The following is a 21,116-nucleotide window of genomic DNA, read 5'->3' as shown; positions in this document are numbered from 1 at the left end:
ATGGAGTATGTTTTTTTTTACGATTAATTAATTTGATTAATCTGGAAGCTGGAAGAAGCCGTGGAGATCTAAGCGAGTGAAGAAAGCTGGAGAAATCGCTGTCCGGCCAAGGATTGTGTGTCTCCCTGCGACAAACACAAATTAAAATATTCAGTGATTCAATCAGCTTAGATTATGGATTAGTAGACTTGACCAAACTCGTATCACTACAACAAATATACCTTATAAAGATATTTTTCTAGTACTATTAAGACAATTTTAAAGTATTATAGAGACATTTTAAAGAGTGCCTAAAATGATCGAGAATAATATAAAAATACTGATAACTCGAGAACGGAACTATTTGAACGAAACTTGGTAATACGCGTTAGAAACACCGAACTTTAATATAGTATTTTTAAGTTCGTAAAAATATAAGAGAGAATTTAATAGGATGGCTCAATTAGCCTACATTAAACCTAACATATATATATATATAGGTTAACTATAAAATATTTCTCTCATGTCTGTTTCTCTCACTCTGAATCACTCTAAATGCATGTGTATAGATGGTCAAATGGACCACCCGGCCCAGCACGGCTCAGGCACGATCGGGCCTAGGCCGAGGTCAGTCGGGCCAGCACGACCTGACCAACATGTCGGGCTACGCCCGGCTGCACCCACGCCTCAGGCACGGCCCGATAAGACTCGGGCCATGTCGGACCGGCCCGAAGACACGATAGTTTATTGTGCTTCTCTATCAAATAAGTCTATTTTTGCTCCCTCATCTCTTTGGATTGTGTCTTGTATTGATGTATTAAGTATATTTTGTATCCCTCTTCTCTTTGGGTCGTGCCTCAAATGGCTGAATTAGTCTATGTTGGATCCCTCAAATATTTTTCTTTGATCATATAATGCCGAGCCGGCCCACCATGCCAAGGGAGCAGCATAGGCACGCCCTAGTTATCGAGCTGTGCCGGCACAGGCCTGACCCCAGTCAGGCTGTGCCGTGCCAGGGCCGGGCCAAATTCCCATGCTTTCGGCCGGGCTGTCAGGCCTTGAGCCATATGGCCAACTATAAGCATGCATGTGGATAACTAGCTCTTGCATAAGAGCTAACACTTCTGACTTTTCTTTATATTTTTCTTCTACAAAATTTATAGTTGACTTATATAGCTTACTATTATCATTGCTAGCTTGTTGCATAATCGCTTCTTTGTATACCGTGCATCCGCCGTCGACAACGAGGTTATGCCCAGTCACGTACATGGCCTCGTCGGATGCCAGGTACACCGCCGCTGTCGCGATGTGTTCCGGCGCCATGACGACGTCGTCGTCGCCCGCCGCGATCTGCTTCAGCTCCTCCTCCTCCTCGCTTCTCCCCGGGAATATCTCGGTCATAAAGTGTCTCAGCAGCGGCGTCCTGACGGCGCCCGGCGAGATGGCGTTCACCCGCACGCCGTGGCGCGCACGATGGCGATCACGGTGGCCTTGGAGATGGTGTACACGGGGATGCTCGGGACGGAGAGCACCCCCGCGCTGCTGGCCGTGCAGAGGACGCAGCCGGAGCGGCGCGGCGCCATGACGCGGACCGGAGCGCGCGGAGCACTCCACGCCACCACGGAGTGGCCGAGGTCGTCCTGGACGTCGGCGATGATCACCTTGGCGCCGTTCTTTATGAACTCTGCGGCTGTCGCATTGCCGATGCCGCTGGCACCGCCGGTGATGACTGCAACCTTGCCGGCCAACCTGCAAGTGCAACAAATACATAATCGACGAATTAAGGAGTCAAATTACCATTAATTGATTGATTACTTCTGGGAGCTGGAAGCAGCAGTGGAGAAGCGAGAGAAGAAAGCTGGAGAAGTGGTTGTCCGGCCAAGAACTCGGTTCGTCTCCCTGCGACAATACACACATGCAATATTCAGAGATTCAGTGAGCTTAGATCTGGGAGTGGTAATGTTGATCGAACATTCCAACTCAGATGAACCTGAGAATGAGCTGCGCTGTTCTGAACATCATCCTGCCCGATCGATCTTGGGTTTTGCTGCTATAATATATATCGAGCTGATCAGATGATCGCCGTTTCGTTGGCTACCTTGATCAAGAGGTGGTGTGCACACAAGAACGCTGCGATAGATTGAACTCTGCTTAAGCAGGCCAGGCAGCTCAGCTTATGTTTATGTACGTACCTCTAATTTGGCCGCCATGGCTCATGATTAGGGATGGGCAGAAAAAGACCAAACCGAAAAATCGAACCGAAATGGCCGAAACCGAAACCGAACTAACCTAGACCGATAAATTCGGTCAGCACTTTCTACTAACTGAATTTAGTTCCGTCAATTCGGTTTTGAGGCTCAGTTAACTGAATAGACCGAAAAATCCAAAATATAGCACATGCCCATTAGGCCCAATACCTCCTCAGCAAAAGCAAAACTTATCCACCCCACAACCTTATCCACACGACCTTATCCACCCCACCACCACCAGCAGTCCACCACCACCACCATACTCCTTTCCATCCACCGGGCCCTTCCCATCCCCATCCCCATCCCCTCCTCCTCCCGTGCTGGTGATGCCGACGGTGGAGCTCCCGGATGGCCTCCCACAGCCACTCCTCCGCCTCCGATGCCGGCGCTGCCTGCTGCTGCGAGGTCAGCTGGTGAGCGGCGTCAGGAGGACGAGGAGAGCGCGGGCGAGGGTGGGCTCGGCGCTAGTGGAGAGGTCGAATGACGGTGTCGAGAGGAATGGCATGGCCGGCGCGGCGGCGGCGGGGTGGGCCCCGCCTAGGATTCCTCCGCTTCGGTGACTCGCGTCGTCGTCATAGCCGCACCCCGGTGGATGGGATCTAGAGCTTCCGGTAGAATGGTGGAGATCGACTGGATCCAAGTCATGGCAAGAACGATTTGCTTTGATTTGCTTTGGTGATGTTGTAAATATTGTTAATTTTGTTTATAAATTTAGTCAGAATTAAATAAGTTTGATTAAAAAAAGTCAAAACAAATCTCTATCTCTACTATTATAAAAATTGAATATGTTTTTGCCGGTATTTTGATACACCATCCGTATTTAAGTCGGTTTTTAAGATTGTTCGCTTTTGGAAATACAGATCAATGTTTGAGTTGGATTTTAAGCTTGTTTGTTTTTGGAAATACAAAAGGAGTCGTATAAGAAATCTATTTTAAAAAACTCCGCATGGTAACTTGAGATGAAAGCCGTACTCCTAATTGCGGCTCATGATTTTCTTTAAAAATAATCCAAGCGAATTCCCACAATGAATTTTTTATATCTAAACCGTATAACAATAATAAGATTTAAATAGCCTGTTGCAACGCACAGGTATTTTTCTAACTATAATATAAAATGGAAGGAGTACTACGAACAGTGCACACACCACCAACATTATTATTCATGAACCGTGGTATGTTGTCAATGGCCATCTGGGGCTGGCATGTTGGGCACCTTGCCGACGGTGTATCCACCGTCGACGACGAGGTTGTGCCCGTTCACGTACTTAGCCTCGTCGGAGGTGAGGAACACCGCCGCCCTCGCCACGTCCTCGGCCTCCAGCGTCGCGCCTTCCATCTCGTTTATGTCATCCACGATCCGGCGGTGCTCGTCGACGCTCCGGCCTGGGTATAGCGCGATCATGGAGACCATCGCCATAGGCGTCCAGATGTAGTTGGGGGAGATGGCATTCACGCGCACGCCGGAGTGCGCCATCTCGCCCGCCACGGCGCGCACCAGGCCGAGCACCGTGGCCTTGGACACGCTGTACTGCGGGATCGCCGCACCGATCACGCCCGCCGTGCTCGCCATGCAGATGATGCTGCCGCGGCGGCGCGGCACCATGACCGTGCTTGACGCCTTCCAGCACCGCCCGGGTGTTCACGGCCATCACGCGGTCGAAGTCGGCGAGGTCCAGCGCGCTCACCGGGGTCGGCGTGAGGTCGCCACTGATGCCGGCGTTGTTGAAGACGACGTCGAGACGCCCGTGCCGCGCCGCAGCGAGGTCCACGGCGGCCGCGACCTGCGCCTCGTCGGTGACGTCGCAACGCGTGTATGCCGCCGCGTCCGCGCCGAGCTCCGCAGCGACGGCGTGTCCCAGGTCGTCCTGCACATCGGCGAGGATGACCTTGGCTCCATTCCTGACGAACTCCTCCGCCGTCACCCTGCCGATGCCGCTGGCGCCGCCGGTGATGACGGCGACCTTCCCGGCCAACCTACAAACCCAAAAATCACGCTGACATCCATCACCGATTCGCAATCAAGAAGATGAAATCAGCATTCACCAAGATGAATCGATCACTCACCTCTGCGAATCGGAGGCTGTAGCGAAGCCAGTGAGGGAGGAAGACGAAGCTGCAGGCATCCTTCTGCCCTTATCTTCACTCCTTCGAAATCCGAATGGAAGAACAGCTGCAAGAATATGCCATACCTGATGAGGACGCGATGCATCGCTGTGAATAGGGGTGGACAGGAAGCTCGTGGCTCGTTAGCTCGCTCGGCTCATGATAGGCTCGGCTCGGCTCGGATCGGCTCGTTTGAATTTACTAACGAGCCGAGCTGGATTTTTAACTCGTTAGAGATAACGAGCCAGCTCGAGCCGGCTCGCGAGCCTTAACAAGCTTTCATAACCCAACAGCAACAGGCAGCCCACAAAGCCCACAAAGATAGTAGGCCCATTAGAGCAAACCCTAGTCCTCATCCTCAACTCCTCACTCTGCGTCTCCTCACTCCAGTCTCTTCGCCGCCAGTCCGCCTCCACCACCAGCCACCATCGCCGAGGCAGAGCCGCCGCCCGCGCCGACGTGGCCTCGGACGCCGCCGTGCCCGCGCCGCTCTCCCCAGACGCCTGGCGAGGCCGCGGACGCCGCCGCCCTCGCCGCTCTCCTCCAGCGACCGACACCGCCGCCGCCCGCGCCGCTCTCCGCCGGCGCCCGACGCGGCCGTGGATGCCGCCGCCCGCGCCGCTCTTCCCCGGCGCTCGGCACGGCCGTCGATGTTGCCGCCGGCGCTGCTCTTCCCTGGCGCCTCTCCTCCCCTTTTCGCTTTCCCTCTTTGTCCCCAAAGCTCACGAGCTAAACGAGCTAGCTCGAGCTTGCAAACGAGCCGAGCCGAGCTTGGTTTCTAGCTCGTTAGGATAACGAGCCGAGCCGAGCTAGCTTGTTATTCTAACGAGCCAGACCGAGCCGAGCCGAATCGAGCCGAGCCACACCCCTAGCTGTGAACATGATGCACCTAATCAAGCTCTGAGCTTGCCTGAGCAAAAACGAACGAGCTAAGAGAAGCAGATTAATATTCTCTGGCCGATCGAGGACGACGAAGCAGATGACCGGCCTGCGTAATTAAAAAGGGGTAAATTTCGAGAGGGAGAGAGTAGAATGACCTAACTATCGAAAAGTCGGTAACACATGTACTTTATTATTGTACAATGTTCTCATCCATTTTCCTCCCTGAAATGTCAGAAAATAAAATAAAAAAAAAGGATAGGAAACGCGCGAACACAGTGTGCCAAAACTCGCGCGAAAAAAAGGAAACACCTCACCTGGACTGGTGGGCCGGGTAAAGAAAGAAAACACAGCACGTGGCCTGGTGGGTCGAAAAATATGCATACTTGGCTGCGTTCGAGAGTCCAGGTGCGGAACTCTCCCATCTCGATTTCCGTGTGCACACTATTCAAACTACTATTTTGGTATGTTTTTTAAAAAAAAGTTTATATACGAAAGTTGTTTAAAAAATCATATTATTCCATTTTTTAAAAAATTAGCTAATACTCAATTAATCACGCGCTAATGTATCACTCCGTTTTCTATGCTAGAGGCAAGAGTTACCAACCCGGACTCTTGAGGCACCCCTTTTCCCAACCCCTCTCCCTTTTTCCGCGCGCACGCTTTTAAAACTGCTAAACGGTGCGTTTTTTTGCAAAAAGTTTCTATACAAAAGTTGCTTAAAAAATCAAATTAATCTATTTTTGAAAAAAATAACTAATACTTAATGAGGATAGCTAGACCACGGGATCCCATGGGAACAAGATACCCTTCCGCGTCACTAGGGGGCCCCACCACCTGCTTCCTCTCAGGTAGCGTTCTACTGATTACTCGTGGCTGTGTTGCTAGCTACATGCATGCATGTGACGTGGTTGTGTTGCTAGTTGCATGCATGTGACGTGGCATGTGAGTTGATATATGATACTAAAGCTAATATCTGATACCAGGCCCGATACCAACATGTATCGTTCAACATCAATTCAGGTACCAGGTACCTAGTACCCGATACTTAGCTGGTATTAGGTATATGATACCTCATGTATCCTGATACCTAGCACTAGGTATGCTACCTATAGGTATCAGACCAATCTAAGTACCATGTACTTGATAGCCAAATACCCGATACCTAGTTCTAAATCTGGTACATATGGGAATCATGCTGATATAGGTACCAAGTATCTTGATGGTACCTATGATATCAGTTGTAACAATCTGGGTTGGTCGATACCCAGTATCGATGATAATACATGTAGGTACCGGTGATGATACTTGTGAGGTATCAGTGAAGATACATATAGGTACCAATTGATGATACATGTTAGGTATCGGTGATGATACATGGGTACCAATAACGATACTTGTCTGGTATTAGTGATGATACCTGTAAGGTACCGATGATGATACATGTAGGTACCGGTAATGATACATGGGTACCATTGACGATACCTATCTGGTACTAGTGATGATACCTATCAGGTATTGGTGATGATACATGGGTACTAGTGATGATACTTGTGAGATATCAGTTACGACATATGTAGGTATCGGATCCAAGGAACCATTTTTTGCACTATATTTTTTAGTTATAATACATATTAGGTATGAGGAATTATATTTCTGTACTAGTGATCTAATAAGTGTATTCACTATTGATGATTAATTACTGCATGGAATTGATCGACCTCTTTGCCAAAGTCATGTGGGCACCGTACATGCAGGAGCAAAACGTCAAGCATATACGCACATGCACGTGGACCCATAAGTTGCATGGATAGATGAGAAAAAAGGATAGGACATGCATGTGGGCCCTTGCCTTTTGTAAAGAGTTGGGTTGATCTCTCCATATAAGCCACTGCATGTATGTAGGTTATCCCGTTGAACGGAATCCCGTTTCCTAGTTTTTCTGTACTTAATTAATCACGCACTAATGGATCGCTCCTTTTTTCGTGCGGAAGGGATTAGCTCCCATCCCCTGAAACGGAACACAGCCTTATAGTGTACTGGCACGTGTGTGAATCCTATATATCTATAAAGTTTATCTGTATAAAGTTTATCTGCACTAAGTATAGATAATGCTAATTTTCTCCTCTCTAATGAAGCCACGTCATCTTAATTGTTTTTCGTCATTGGATAGTTTTATCAACGGGGCAATTGCATCTCTTCTCCCCAAAAGATAGTAACAACACAGTCATTTATAATCTTTAATCTTTAGATAAGTGCTAAATATATAAGCACATTAAATAAAATGATATAGTAAGTAAGAAATAAAATTTCATAACTCATATCTACTATTTTACCATATAATTCTTCGACAGCAACGCGTGGGGTACCCATCTATTTTAATAAAATAATAGTTGTGTAATAGAATATACGGATATTTTTATAATAAGTCACAAATGCGAGCATCTATGTCAAATTTAGGATTTAAATACTTGTGATAATTACTCTTAAATGCAAGCACCCATGTAAAATTTAGAATTTAAATTTGGGTAGATTGATTCCTAAATCCTAACCAGTTGAATTATTCTCATTTCACGCGTCACTGTACGGATTTTGGAGCTAGCTAGCGGAGATGGATTCTAATAGCTCGAGTGGATGTTCACCCGTTTATTGCATGTCAACTAGATGGTTACGAAATTTTTTTAAAAAAATTAACAAGATAGATCAATATGTAATATATCACTCCACAAACATGCAAGTTAAAATTCAACTTCTACAAGTTGTAGCAAAAATAACAAATTTAACTATAAATATAAATATAGTAATTTGAGTTTTGTTTGTTATTTTTGTTACAATCTGTAAAAGTTGAATTTTAACATGCTTGTTTGTGGATTGATACATTACATATTGATCTATCTTATTCATATTTTTTTATTTTTTTTATAATCATTTAGATGACATGCAATATACTGTGGACATCCACTCAAGCTGTTAAAATAGTTTCCTTCTAGCTAGCTTAGCTTACCATGTTGGACTGCATTTGCATGCGAGCTTTGGATCTTGTGACCGACGCGTCGCAAACTTGGAATAGCATTTCTTTCTTTAATTCTTTCAAGAAAAAAAATCACAAAATATAGGTATTTTGATCAAATTATCACAAAACTTCATATTTAAGGTGATGTACCACAAAACTACATATTTAACAATAAATTTATCACAAAACTATAAGTTTAAGACTAAGTATCACAAAACTATAAATTTAATAATAAAAGTATTACAAAGCTAAACGTGTTGTTTTGTGATAACTTTATTAATAAATCTATAGTTTTGTGATATTTTATCTTAAATTTGTAATTTTATGGTAAATTTAGTGCTAACTCTGTAGTTTTCTGATACATCATTTTAAATATATAGTTTTGTGATAATTTGATCGATATATCTTTCGTTTTGTGAAATTTAGAGTAAAGTCCATCATCGGTCCCTAAACTTGTACCGTTGTGTCATCCCAGTCCCTAAACTCGTAAATCGACCGTTCAGGTCCTCAAACTTGTTCGACTGTGTCATCTCGGTCCCTAAACTTGCAGATCACTCGTTTAGTTCTTCAACCTTGTTCAGTTGTGTCACCCCGGTCCCTAAACAGGACGGTCCAAAAACTTTATATCAAAAAATAATTCATAACTTTTTCATGTGAATTCTAATGAAGACAAACTTTATATCAAAATTGTACCCCTCAACGCAACCTACAACTTTGTAGTTGAAAAGTTTTTGAATTAAAACTGTTTAGGGTCCCAAAATATTGTTGCATGTTTATAGATTTTGAAATTTTAATTTTAAAATTACATTTTGGGACAAAAAAATGACTTAAAATAAAAAAAAATCAACTACAAAGTTGTAGATCGCGTCGAGGGCTACAAGTTTAATATAAAGTTTGTCTTCATTAGAGTTCACATGAAAATGTTATGAATTATTTTTAAATATAAAGTCTTTAGACCGTCCTATTTGACCCAGATGATATTCAAATCGAAGTTTAGGAACCGGAATGACACAACTGAACAAGTTGGAGGACCTAAACGAGTGATCTGCAAGTTTAGGGACCGGGATGACACAGTCAAACAAGTTTGAGGACCTAAACGGTCGATTTGCGAGTTTAGGGACCGTGATAACACAACGTTACAAGTTTAGGGACCGGTGATATACTTTACTCTGAAATTTAATTAAAAGAAGAAAGAAGAAGAAGACTTGGAGCAGTATCTCTTGACATAGTTTGTCGTGGGCAAAAAGCCCAAAACCTCATCCACTCCAAACAAAAGGCCTTTGATCCCAACACAACAATGCATTTGATCGATGCAAAAACAAGCATATGATTTGTTCATTAGCGGAGTAATAATGCATTATTGTTGCTATTATTCGTTCGCCGATTCTCGTGTTGATTATTGCGGCGGCGCCGGCAGGTTGGGCGCCTTGCCGACGGTGTACCCGCCGTCGACGACGAGGTTGTGCCCGTTCACGTACCTGGCCTCGTCGGAGGCCAGGTACACCGCCGCCCTCGCGATGTCCTCCGGCTCCAGCGTCGCGCCCTCCATCTCGTTGATCTCCCTCTCCACGACGCGGCGGTGCTCGTCGGCGCTCGCCCCGGGGTACCACTCCGCCATGATGCGCATCACCAGCGGCGTCGGGATGTAGTTGGGGGAGATGGCGTTCACGCGCACGCCGGAGCGCGCCATCTCGCCGGCGGCGGCGCGGACCGCGCCGAGCACGGCGGCCTTGGACACGCTGTACGGGTGCGGCGTCACGCTGCCGAGCACCCCGGCGACGCTCGCCACGCAGATGATGCTGCCGCGGCGGCGCGGCGCCATGACGCGCGCGGCGTGCTTGACGCCCGCGAGGACGCCGCGCGCGTTCACCGCCATGACGGCGTCGAAGTCGGCGAGGTCGAGGGCGCCGAGCGGGGGCCGCGCCAGGGAGCCCACGATGCCGGCGTTGTTGACCATGACGTCGAGCTGCCCGTGCCGCGCCACGGCGAGGTCCACGGCCGCCGCGACCTGCGCCTCGTCGGTGACGTCGCAGCGGGTGTAGGACGCCGCGTCCGGGCCGAGCTCCGAGGCGACGGCGCGGCCGACGTCGTCCTGGACGTCGGCGAGGATGACCTTGGCGCCATTCCTGACGAACTCCGCCGCGGTCGCCTTGCCGATGCCGCTCGCCGCGCCGGTGATCACCGCCACCTTCCCAGCCAACCTGCAAACCAAAAAAAATACAAAAATCAAACGTCACGGCGCAATACTTCTCCATGATTCACAACTCGCAAGCAACCAAACACAAAAGTGTAAAAAATAAAATCAAACATAAATTGATGCTGAAAGATTGCAACCTTTCAGAATTTGAAGCCGTGGAGAAGTGACTGACAAATCCTCGGCTCTTACCACTGCACCCAACACAGAAGTGATTAAGTATATAAAATTGCACAAAAACACATCTAACTAATTAAGCTGTTCTTGTTCTTAATCCAAGAAGATCTTGACAGTGATGAAGCTTTAATTTGCAGCTAGGATCATGTAATGTAAAACTATACCTGAGGACGATCTGCAATGCTCTGAACATCTTGATCTGTTTCTTCGGCTTCTTCTCCAAATGCAAGTGTCAGTCAAAGTGTGCCTCGGCGAGTAGCTCAAGGAGAGAAGCTGATTATTTATAACACTAGTGGCTCAGTAGTTACGTTGACGTTGGATTATCTTGGCAAAAACTAGTATTTATTTTATTCCACTCGTAGTAACAGATGCCAGAATCGACGAATCCAAAGATAATGGCAGCGACCTGCGAGATCGCAGTTCTTGCAGGCTTGCAGCTAGGATTTGAGTATAAATTGTCAGTATAATAATGACACGTTAACATGATTGGTTAGTTCACTTGAATATAATTTCTTGGAAGCGTTTCTCATGGCAAATAGCATAATAGCCCGTGAGTAGCCAGGAGTGATATCATAAATACTACCTTCTCCTCCGTTTCATATTATAAGTCGTTTTATTTTTTTCTAATAAAAAAATATATATTATCAAAATAAATTTGATGTTTTTTAAAAACTAATTTAATATTTTTTGTGTTGCTAAATTTTACTATAAACTTAATCGTCGAGCTTAACAAAGTTTTATTAGAAAAATATCAAATGATTTATAATATCAGATATATATCTGATCTGATCTCTCCTGGTTGGAACGCGGTGTGGTTTGATGGTATCTGTCGCCGGCGCCGACGTGCGGCCGTGTGCAGTCGCGCGTCTGGCGTGCCGTCGGCGGCCGGCGTCCACGTGTGGATTAGTAGTGATAGGAATATAAATTGAACTGCTCCTCTTCACTCATCATGTTAGCTTTTGAATTAAATTGAACAGTCCACTCAATATATATAGTATCACCATTTGTGTGGAAAAGTATTCCAAACCCTCGTTCATCTAAATAGCTGTTAATTCTTTTAAAAAATTAATTAATTAAATGGATAAATATGTGATACGTCACTTCATCACAAACATATAAATTTAAATACAACTTCTTAAAGTTATAACATGAAAAACACTTACCTATGGCCATAAGTATACTACTGAATTTAAAAAAAAGGTTATATATATACTTTCTGAGGTATAGAGCGTATAATACGTTTCAACAATTCAGTAGTAGAACTCTTTTTTTTTTGAAATTTTTAATTAAAAAGTATACCCTTCTAAAAACTTATTTTCAGAATCTAAACATTTTAATCACGCCATCCCATTATTTGATATGGCAAAACAATACTAACACACTAAACAAAGCGAGCGTGGCGCGACCAAATAACGATGTCATGCCAGTCATACCGGTATGGTCAAATAACACTCGTGGTAGTGTTTGTTTTGCTATGCCAATGCAATTAGAGTGACAAAAAGTTTAGATCTTATAAATAAGTTTTGAAAATATTTATTTTTAAATTAAAAAATTACAAAGTTTCAAAAATAAAAAAAATCTCAGTAGTAAATAATCTGATGAGACCTACGCCTAACTTCATCACGGAACGCTAAACTCGGATAGTGATTAGTGAAACGCTTGCTGCCTCTAATGGAATCTGAATGCTGTCACTCAAGAGTCTGAAGTTCTGAACGTACAGGTTGCATAGCGAACACATGCTCTGATTGAAATCTGATGCGCTGTCTAGTCTGAAATCTGAAGGTTTTGCATGCTTTACATGCATCCACATGTGAATAATCCAGAGTGGTCTTCAGCTCACTGCAGCATGATGCTCCCTCCGTTTACTAATATAAACCATTCTTCTTATTAAAAAAATTAAAATTACTATTTATTTTTTTACTTACTTTATTATCCAAAGTATTTTAAGCATAACTTTTCGTTTTTTATATTTGCATTTTTTTAATAAGATAGGTGGTCAAACAGTACAAGCAAAATATCAAAATCTCTTATATTATGAGACGAAGGGAGTATTTGAGTGGTGCTACGTGAAGGAGAGGGGGGCAGACTGTCTGCTTCGTCCACAGTAGCAATATTTGCCCATTTTCACTACATTACCCGGCTTTTGAAAAAATGCAAAAGACAAGCATTTTTGGGACAAACTATGGAAGTTTAATCTGATATTTCAGTGGCATTTTTGCCAATAGACATGTTGGCAATAAGGCTATCCTAATGCCCATGAGGCCATGATGATGTGAAGACTGAAGACATTATGCACATGACGATGTTTACATGTGACCTAGCTCGGTAGGGCTGTGGAACAAGATTGAGGAAATAGTACTAGAGATCGTCTGCTAGGGTTTGGTGCTGGTGAAAGATAGTGCTCCCTCCGTTTCAAAATGTTTGACACCATTAACTTTTTAGTACGTGTTTGACCGTTCGTCTTATTAAAAAAATTTAAATAATTATTTATTCTTTTCATATCATTTGATTCATTGTTAAATATACTTTCATGTACACAGTACATGAAAGTATATTTAACAATGAATCAAATGATATGAAAAGAATAAATAATTACTTAAATTTTTTTAATAAGACGAACGGTCAAACACGTACTAAAAAGTCAACAGTATCAAACATTTTGGAACGGAGGGAGTAATAGGGGAAGAGGAGGAAAGGTGAAATCATTGAAGGATATTAAAGTGGGATTTGTGGAGCTATTATTAATGGGAGCCTGATATATAAGGTGGGAGAGAACTAGCCATCAATTATACAGTGTCAAGAAAAGAAAGGAAATGCTAAATTGCTTGAAGGATGAACCAGCAGAAGGAATGTTGATGATTAATGTTCAGGAAATGCATGCTCAGGAAAAAAAAGGAAGAAGGAAGTTGATGATTAATGTTCAGCAAATGCATGCAAAAAAGAACAAAGGGAAAAAATAAAGACAAGGAATGCGTGGAAGAAAAGGAGAAAAACTTCAAGAAATGCATGCTCAGAGAAAAGAGAACAACTTGAGGAAATAAAATTAAGGGGCATTCCGAGAATCGAACTCGGGACCTCTCGCACCCAAAGCGAGAATCATACCACTAGACCAAATGCCCTCCAATGAAAAATGAATCTACTACTATTATAAAAGTTTAAGATATTTTTTCCAATAGTTTTGATACGTCACTCGACATTGTATCGGTCTCGAACATCTTATACTACTTTTTATGAGCATACTTATAACCGGCACAAGCGCGCTGCGCCAGGAGACCTCGCTGGGCTGAACGGGCCTTTGGCCCATTGCTCCTTATTCCATCGTTAGTGTGCTCGCGCTTGCCCCTGATTCACTCGGCCTTCACGTGTCCGTGCCAACTACCATGTAAAAAAAAAAAAGCCAACTACCTGCACAGCACTCCAATCTCCTATAGAAAAGCACCGCAAGTCAGTAATGTTGGAATAGACGCTCTAGAACAACCCAAACCGACTGAACTGGTTTCTACTCTCTCTGAATTTCTGTGTCCAATATTTAACCATTCGTACAATTTAAAAGATTTATGAAAAAAATTAAAAGAGGTCACACATCTATAACAACAAAAATACCTCTCTCTATCCATCTAGGCAACATATCCTATACACACAGATCCTCACGTGTACACCAACTAAAAAATGTCATCAAAAAATCTAGAAAAAATCATACCCATACTTTCAATTGTATTACATCTAGGGTTAAAATCTTAACGTCAAATTCATTATATTTTAGCCGTAACAAAAAAACAAAAAATCTGACAGTTTTAAGGTTGTAATTTTGTCAGAATTTTATCTTTTTTGTTATTCTCTATGTAGAATGAATTTGAAGATGCGACTTTGCACGTAGATGTAATACTATTGAAAGTACATGTATGAATTTTCCTAGAATTTTTTGTGATAATTTTTAGTTGGTGTACACGGTGTGTACACGCGAGGGCCTGTGTGCATAGGATACGCTCCCATCTATCTACTTCTACTTATCTCTACTATGATAAAAATTGAAGATGTTTTTGCCGGTATTTTGGTATGTCATTCGTATTTGAGTCGGTTTTTAAATTCGTTCGCTTTTGAAAATATAGATCCGTGTATGAGTCGGGTTTTATGTTTGTTTGCTTTTGGAAATACAAAAGAAGTCGTTTAAGAAATTTCTTTAAAAAAACTCGCATGCTAACTTGAGATGAAAGTCGGACTCCTAATTGCAACTCATGATTTTCTAAAAGAAATTTCTAAGCAAATTCCCACAGTGAATTTCACCGGTATTTTGGTACATCATCCGTGTTTGAGTTGGCTTTTAAGTTTGTTCGCTTTTGGAAATACAGATCCGTGTTTGAGATGGATTTTAATTTCGTTCTCTTTTCAGAATATGGATCCGTGTTTGAGTCGGATTTTAAATTTGTTTGCTTTTGGAAATACAAAAGGAGTCATACAAGAAATCTATTTAAAAAAAATTGCATGCTAACTTGAGATGAATGTTGGACTTCTAATTACAAGTCATGATTTTCTAAAAAAAAATACATCCATGTGAATTCCCACAGCGAATTTCACTCTACCTAAACCGTATAACAATAATAAGATTAAAATAGCATTCACTCATTACAACGCACGGGCATCTTTTCTAGTTATGGTAAAAATATAAGAATAAAAAGGAGAGAAATCTGGCCAAAATTAAAGGAATGATGAGCAAATAAGGGGAAAAAAAAGCAAATTAGGGGCATTCCGAGAATCGAACTCGGGACCTCTCGCACCCAAAGCGAGAATCATACCACTAGACCAAATGCCCTTCGATGAAATTAAAATCCCTTTCAATTATAATAACCTTTATTTTCTCAATTTGTCGTGAAGAGGGGAAAAAAAACGAGCCTTGGTCCCGCCATGTGTGAGGCTCTGAGCTAGTGAGCTCTAATGCCAAACTTGCACGAACTGCAGCTTCCGTCCAAAACCATCTCCTCACTCTTTCCTGCTCTGCTTCTCCTCAAGCAAATGAAAGGAGAGAAACTGCCAATGCAAAAGGCTGCAGCAGAAGAAAAGAGAAAAAAAAAAAGGCGAGCAAGACCAGAAAGAAAGATCAAAGCTAACCATCTCTCGCGACGTCACTCCATCTCGACCAAACTGCTCATTCAATGCTTCTGCTGCTGTTGCTTTCCGCTCAATCAGATGATGATTCGATCACATTTACTCCTACTCGAGATCAAGATCTTGGTGGTACTCAATGTCGATTAATTAACTTGTACTCATCGAGACCCTGATACTGATCAATCAATCAATCAATCAGTCAGTCAGTGGTTAGTGGGCAAGAACGAGGAGAGGACGGACAGGAGGTTGCAGGCGCCATCAGAAAGGGAAAGAAACGTGAGAGAGAGAGAGAGAGAGAGATCGCGGCGGCGATGGCCGGAGATGGGGAGGATGGCGGCGAGAGGGTGCGGCTGTTCGTCGGCCAGGTGCCACGCAGCATGGCGGAGGAGGACATCCTCGCCGTGGTCCGCGCCGCCGCTCGCGCCGACGACGCCACCGTCATCCGCGACCGCGCCACCGGCGCCTCCCGCGGTGAGCCATTGATTTGCTCTTGCCCGTGTGTGAGAAGCAGAAGAAGAAGATGATGAAAATTTGGAATTTATTTGGGTTCTTGCAGGTTGCTGCTTCGTGGTGTGCTCGTCGAGGGAGGAGGCAGACAAGGCCATCGCCGCGTACCACAACAAGTGCACCCTCCCAGGAGTAAGTTCTTCACTTGCATTCACCTGCAAGATTGGATAAAATTTGGGGTGGGGGACAAAAAAATCATGCTTTCTGTTCATGATTGATTGATTGATTTGGTGAATTCTTGTCTGGAATTGGGGATGGAAAAGGAGATTGAAAAGGATTTTCCCTTTTTGTGACTAAAGATGTGCCTCGTGATTGGTGTGGAATCAGATAGGGGTTGTTCATTTTCATTGAGATTATATTTATCAAAAAGAAATTTCAATGAGATAATATGTGCCCTGTGTCAAATTGCCAATTCTGTAGTCCTGATAAGAGCAATGTTGTTCCTGTGATCCTGTCTCCTTAATCAGGCATACAGGGCAATGCAAGTTTTTTTTAAAAAAAAAAAATCCCTTCTTTCTGTTCATGATTTATTTGGTGATTTTTTTTTTCTGAAACTGGGGATGGAGACAGGCACAGTTCATGGAGATTGGAAAAGGATGTTCTTTTTGGTTCCTACTCCGTAGTGATTTGTGTAGAATCAGACAGGAAAAAGCTCGTTTTCACTGAGATTATTTATCAAAAAGGAAATCCAATGACAAGATATGGGCTCTATGATTGTCAATTCTGTAGTACTGATAAGACAACCTCCCCTACGCAATTTTACGCAGGCTAATTGAATTGGATTTGATGTAGTATAACTTCTAGATCCTAGTTTCATATATGCAATAGATACCAAAAGTATGATTCTTTTAGATAATGGAATAAATATCTCGGTCTCTATATCATGGCGATGCAAAGTAGGACTGGATTAAATATACTAACACTTTTCTACATTCGATGAGATGATATGTGCTCTATGATTGTCAATTCTGTAGTTCTGATAACACAAATTCTGTTCCTGTCGCCTCAATCAGGCGTCCAGGGCAATGCAGGTAAAATACGCGGACGGCGAGCTGGAACGATTAGGTATAATTTCTCAGTGCAATGTATTTGGTACTGATGATTCCTAATCAAAGAAGAATTGGTCCTAATTCCTAAATAATTTGGGACATTGTTCTTCTTGTGATACTCTTGCAACCCTGCTGATGTTGTACTCTGAAATGTTACTGCCTGACTCGCAGCCGCAGAGCAGAAGCTTTTCATTGGCATGCTTCCAAGGGATGTGAAGGAGAATGAAGTTTCTGCATTGTTTTCGCAGTACGGAAATATTAGACAACTGAAGATACTGAGAAGTCCACAGAAAACAAGAAAAGGTAGTAGAACTTACAGATCATCTCGTTTTTGTTATCTGAAATACTATGAATGGTTTTAGTGCTCACATCCTTGATTTGTTTTACCCAAAAAAGCTGCAGCCTGTGCTATCCTGGAATTTGGAAGCAAAGAACATGCTAGAGCGGCCATTGAAGCTTTCAATGGCACACGTGTTGTGTTCAATGTAAGCCTTCTCCTATCTGAATCTTCTGTGTAGAGCTCTCCAGCCGGCAACATTGGTTTTGCTCCTACAAACAACATAGCAACTTGATCTTTACTGAAGAAAACAACACTTTTTTTTCTGAAACAAGGAATGCAACTTTACTGAATTTTCTAACAACTTCACGACATCCACTCAGGGTTCAAGTGCGACTTTGGTTGTTAAGTTGGCTGACACTGAAAAGGAAAAGCAAGCTAGAAAGGCACAGAAAGCTCAGGCTCAACCTTATAAGCCCTTAAGATTTGATCTCTTTCCCCAGCTGCTATCAATATTTGGAGCACCACAGATGAGCTATCTTCCTCCATATAATGTATTTGATTACAAGGTGATCTTTCGTCTGAATTATTTTATCAATTGCAACTGCTCAAACGAATACAGAACCACCAAAATTCTGACATAGAAATTTTGTTTTTGTTAGGACAAGGCTTTTTTTTTTTTGAAAAAGAGGACAAGGCTTTGACTAGCATACTCTATTATAATATAACAAAACAAAATACACCCTATATTTTAAAATGGAGGGAATACATTTCTGGTACTGAAATCCCTGCATTATAGATAACTCATAGAATTAAGACATGAGGAGCTTCAAACATATTTCTTTTGTTCTCAACTTCTCATTTATTATTATCTGAACTATGCTAGCTATCGAACCACGTTTGTTTTTTTTTTTTTATAGATAAACTAAGCCAGGGCTTGAGATAGTATCCCATTAGAGTATGATAGTATATGAGCAGACAAAAGATTCACCTCATGGTGCAAAAGTGTGCCTTTAGAAAATCATCAGATTAATATTGAGCTGGATGCATATGAAGATCTCTAGCTACATTTCATTTATCTAATGTTCAAGTCAATACTAGAAATTCAACAAACTAGAGCTATATGTTCCTATTAAAAAAAATGTGTACTCTACAAAACAAGCTTTACCCCTGCCCCCTATTTCTATAGCAATCATCCTCTTTCTAATACTATCAATTATACATGGTCACTATCAGACTGAAGGAACAACGGATCCAGAATTGAAAGATCTAATGAAGATGACAAACGACAAACTTGAGATGCTAGTGACTGAGCTCAAGAGCGTGGTGAACTTATTGGAGAATCGAGTTACATATAATGATCCAATACAGCCAATTCAGCATTCTCTCTTACCTGTAGAGCATGACGAGAAGCAATATAAGCCTAATGAGTGTGATTCCAAAACATTAGAGGTAACACATTGAACACTGGCCCATCTTTTCTGTTGTTCCCGATCTTTCCTTCATTAGTGAAGGACTGCCTCAAATGTTTATTTCCAAAGGACAGGATTGCTTGAAATTCCTGCTAGTAGAACTTTGACTATAGTAGGGTTAAATGAGCTCCTATAGGTTATAGCCTATTTTAAGAGTTATTTACTCGATGATATTCTTCATGTTGTATGCTACTTCACTTGTGATTCTGCTATCAGAATCAGAAAGCCTGTTGCATGGATATAAGCACCGATCCTACTTATTACTCATTGCAATATAAATTCTTTTGATCAAACATATAGTAATGTTGTAAATTGCTATGGAAAACATTTTAAAGTCTGCCTATTTTTTCCACCCTAGCCCTGAGCACATCTTTTACACTGGGCCATTCTTCTTCTTTTTACTTGTTTAATGTACAATTATATTGTGTCCAGATGAAATTGAGGTTTGTACACAAATTTTTGCAGGTACCAGGGGATTATGGACACACAAAGAACCCATTGGCGTCGTACAACACTATGTACCCACATGTCAATCAAGGAAATTTACTTCAGGGACTCAACACAAATATATTTCCAGGAACAGATCCTAAAATTTCAAACCTGATTCAATCTGCTGGATACATACAACCTCATTTCCCTGATTTGTCAGGTCTTCATTACCCAGTATCATATGCAGGTGCCTTAGTGGGAGATACACCACAGTATTTCTCTGATGGTAAGGTAAACATACCAAACATTCATAGCAATCATGCCTCATCTGCAGCAAACACAAAGATAAGGAGTAAGATCGAAGGTTAGTAAAACTTAAGCTTACTGTGTCATATAAGATGCATTTTCCATGGTTCGTTAGCTGATTGATTATTTTACTTATGCCAACCCTCAGGACCTCCCAGGGCTAATTTATTTGTCTATAACATCCCTCAAGAATACGGTGATGAAGATCTGGCAAATCTATTTCAAGAATTTGGTAGGATCTTGAGTACAAAGGTTTTCATCGACAGAGCTACTGGTGTCAGTAAATGTTTCGGTAAACTGCATTGCAACTCTTTATTTTGCATAGTCACTGCAATGAGAGTCTGTGTGGTATTCATGCTCTGTGCTTCTTCTGTTCAGGCTTTGTTAGTTATGACACACCAGCATCAGCTCAGGCTGCTATCAGGAGGATGAATGGCTCACAGATAGGTGGCAAAATGCTCAAGGTACAGCTCAAGAGGGAAACATGATGTGATCGTGTGACAACCCAGTTGACATTTAGTGAAATTATGATGTCTGGATATTGTAGTTCTGAGAGTACCATCCTGCAACCTGCATAGTGAACAAGGCAATGCAGCAGGATATGGAAAATCATAGATGTAGCTATGACAAGGTTGTTCATTGTTACTCTTTAAGATCGCCAGAATTTCTAGGCACAGTTCTCAGGTTGCATTATACACAGCTAATGCATATGAACAAGTCATGTAATTGAATCTGACATTGTGTGAAGCATAAGGTAGTTTGGAACTTTCGTTTAAGGAACAAATACGGTATAGATTCCAACCACCCCTGAAAACAGATAACTCTGTTCCAATTTCAATCCAAATGTAATTAAAACACAATCTGAACAAAACAAAGAGGCAGCAACAACATGTCGCAAAAGGGGAAAATAAGTGTAGCCGTGCCGGTGTAGCCACCAGCCCACCATATCCAGAATAAATCCGAAACCACATCAAATATTAACACAACGATAGATCCAGTGGTATATGGGAAGATATTGATTCGTTAAAATGAACTGGCATTCTGTTCTTTTCAAAACATACTATATTTTGTTAGGACCTCAATGGTTACTCTCATTGAGAAGAGGATGGCACAAGAGATGGGGCAATTTTCTGGTTTTCTCTCATTCACAAACACAAAGCCATACCTTCCCGAGGAAGGTTGGATACATATATATATAGTCATAGCTGGCTGCAAGCCTATTGCTGCACTCTTCTAGTGGGCATCCCAACTGAATAAAGCATAAGGGGGGGGCATAAAGGAGATGCTAACCGCAGCTGTCCTAGCAACTGAAAATATGCTAAAGGAGTAGATGCTGTCCTGAAAAGGTGAAACTACCCAAAAGCAAAAGAAAGAATCAC

The 21,116-nt window shown here is 42.6% G+C and overlaps 2 protein-coding genes, 2 non-coding genes and 2 pseudogenes across 6 annotated transcripts; 1 reads left to right on the top strand and 5 right to left on the bottom strand.

Moving 5' to 3' along the window:
* Nucleotides 1-788: 788 nt before the first annotated feature.
* On the bottom strand, nucleotides 789-2,165 carry LOC127778467 (momilactone A synthase-like; annotated as a pseudogene).
* A 763-nt stretch (nucleotides 2,166-2,928) lies between these two features.
* Nucleotides 2,929-5,481, bottom strand: LOC127778468 (momilactone A synthase-like; annotated as a pseudogene).
* Nucleotides 5,482-9,260: 3,779 nt separating this feature from the next.
* Nucleotides 9,261-10,965, bottom strand: LOC127779808 (momilactone A synthase-like). The gene is made up of 3 exons (XM_052306710.1): nucleotides 10,759-10,965; nucleotides 10,558-10,611; nucleotides 9,261-10,424 (listed from the first exon to the last, which is right to left on the bottom strand). Exons 1-3 carry the CDS (start codon nucleotides 10,785-10,787, stop codon nucleotides 9,620-9,622), a joined length of 888 nt encoding a protein of 295 aa, XP_052162670.1. The 5' UTR covers nucleotides 10,788-10,965; the 3' UTR covers nucleotides 9,261-9,619.
* Nucleotides 10,966-13,641: 2,676 nt separating this feature from the next.
* Nucleotides 13,642-13,713, bottom strand: TRNAP-UGG (transfer RNA proline (anticodon UGG)). Its single transcript has one exon. It is a non-coding gene; the product is annotated as a tRNA-Pro (tRNA).
* A 1,619-nt stretch (nucleotides 13,714-15,332) lies between these two features.
* TRNAP-UGG (transfer RNA proline (anticodon UGG)) lies at nucleotides 15,333-15,404 on the bottom strand. Its single transcript has one exon. It is a non-coding gene; the product is annotated as a tRNA-Pro (tRNA).
* Nucleotides 15,405-15,609: 205 nt separating this feature from the next.
* Nucleotides 15,610-20,475, top strand: LOC127778499 (RNA-binding protein BRN2-like). 3 transcript variants are annotated; one of them, XM_052305114.1, is made up of 10 exons: nucleotides 15,613-16,168; nucleotides 16,254-16,336; nucleotides 17,218-17,269; nucleotides 17,425-17,556; nucleotides 17,656-17,738; nucleotides 17,914-18,099; nucleotides 18,767-18,982; nucleotides 19,468-19,795; nucleotides 19,886-20,029; nucleotides 20,116-20,475. In XM_052305114.1, exons 1-10 carry the CDS (start codon nucleotides 16,009-16,011, stop codon nucleotides 20,223-20,225), a joined length of 1,494 nt encoding a protein of 497 aa, XP_052161074.1. In that variant the 5' UTR covers nucleotides 15,613-16,008; the 3' UTR covers nucleotides 20,226-20,475. The 3 variants fall into 3 exon arrangements, with proteins under 3 accessions (XP_052161075.1, XP_052161074.1, XP_052161073.1); XM_052305113.1 differs by having other exon boundaries at nucleotides 15,614-16,168; nucleotides 17,650-17,738; XM_052305115.1 differs by lacking the exon at nucleotides 18,767-18,982 and having other exon boundaries at nucleotides 15,610-16,168; nucleotides 17,650-17,738.
* Nucleotides 20,476-21,116: the final 641 nt, after the last annotated feature.

This window comes from Oryza glaberrima, chromosome 7 (genome assembly GCF_000147395.1).
Source record: "Oryza glaberrima chromosome 7, OglaRS2, whole genome shotgun sequence".
NCBI classification, from domain to species: domain Eukaryota; kingdom Viridiplantae; phylum Streptophyta; class Magnoliopsida; order Poales; family Poaceae; genus Oryza; species Oryza glaberrima.
This window is presented reverse-complemented; position numbering and strand designations above follow the sequence as displayed.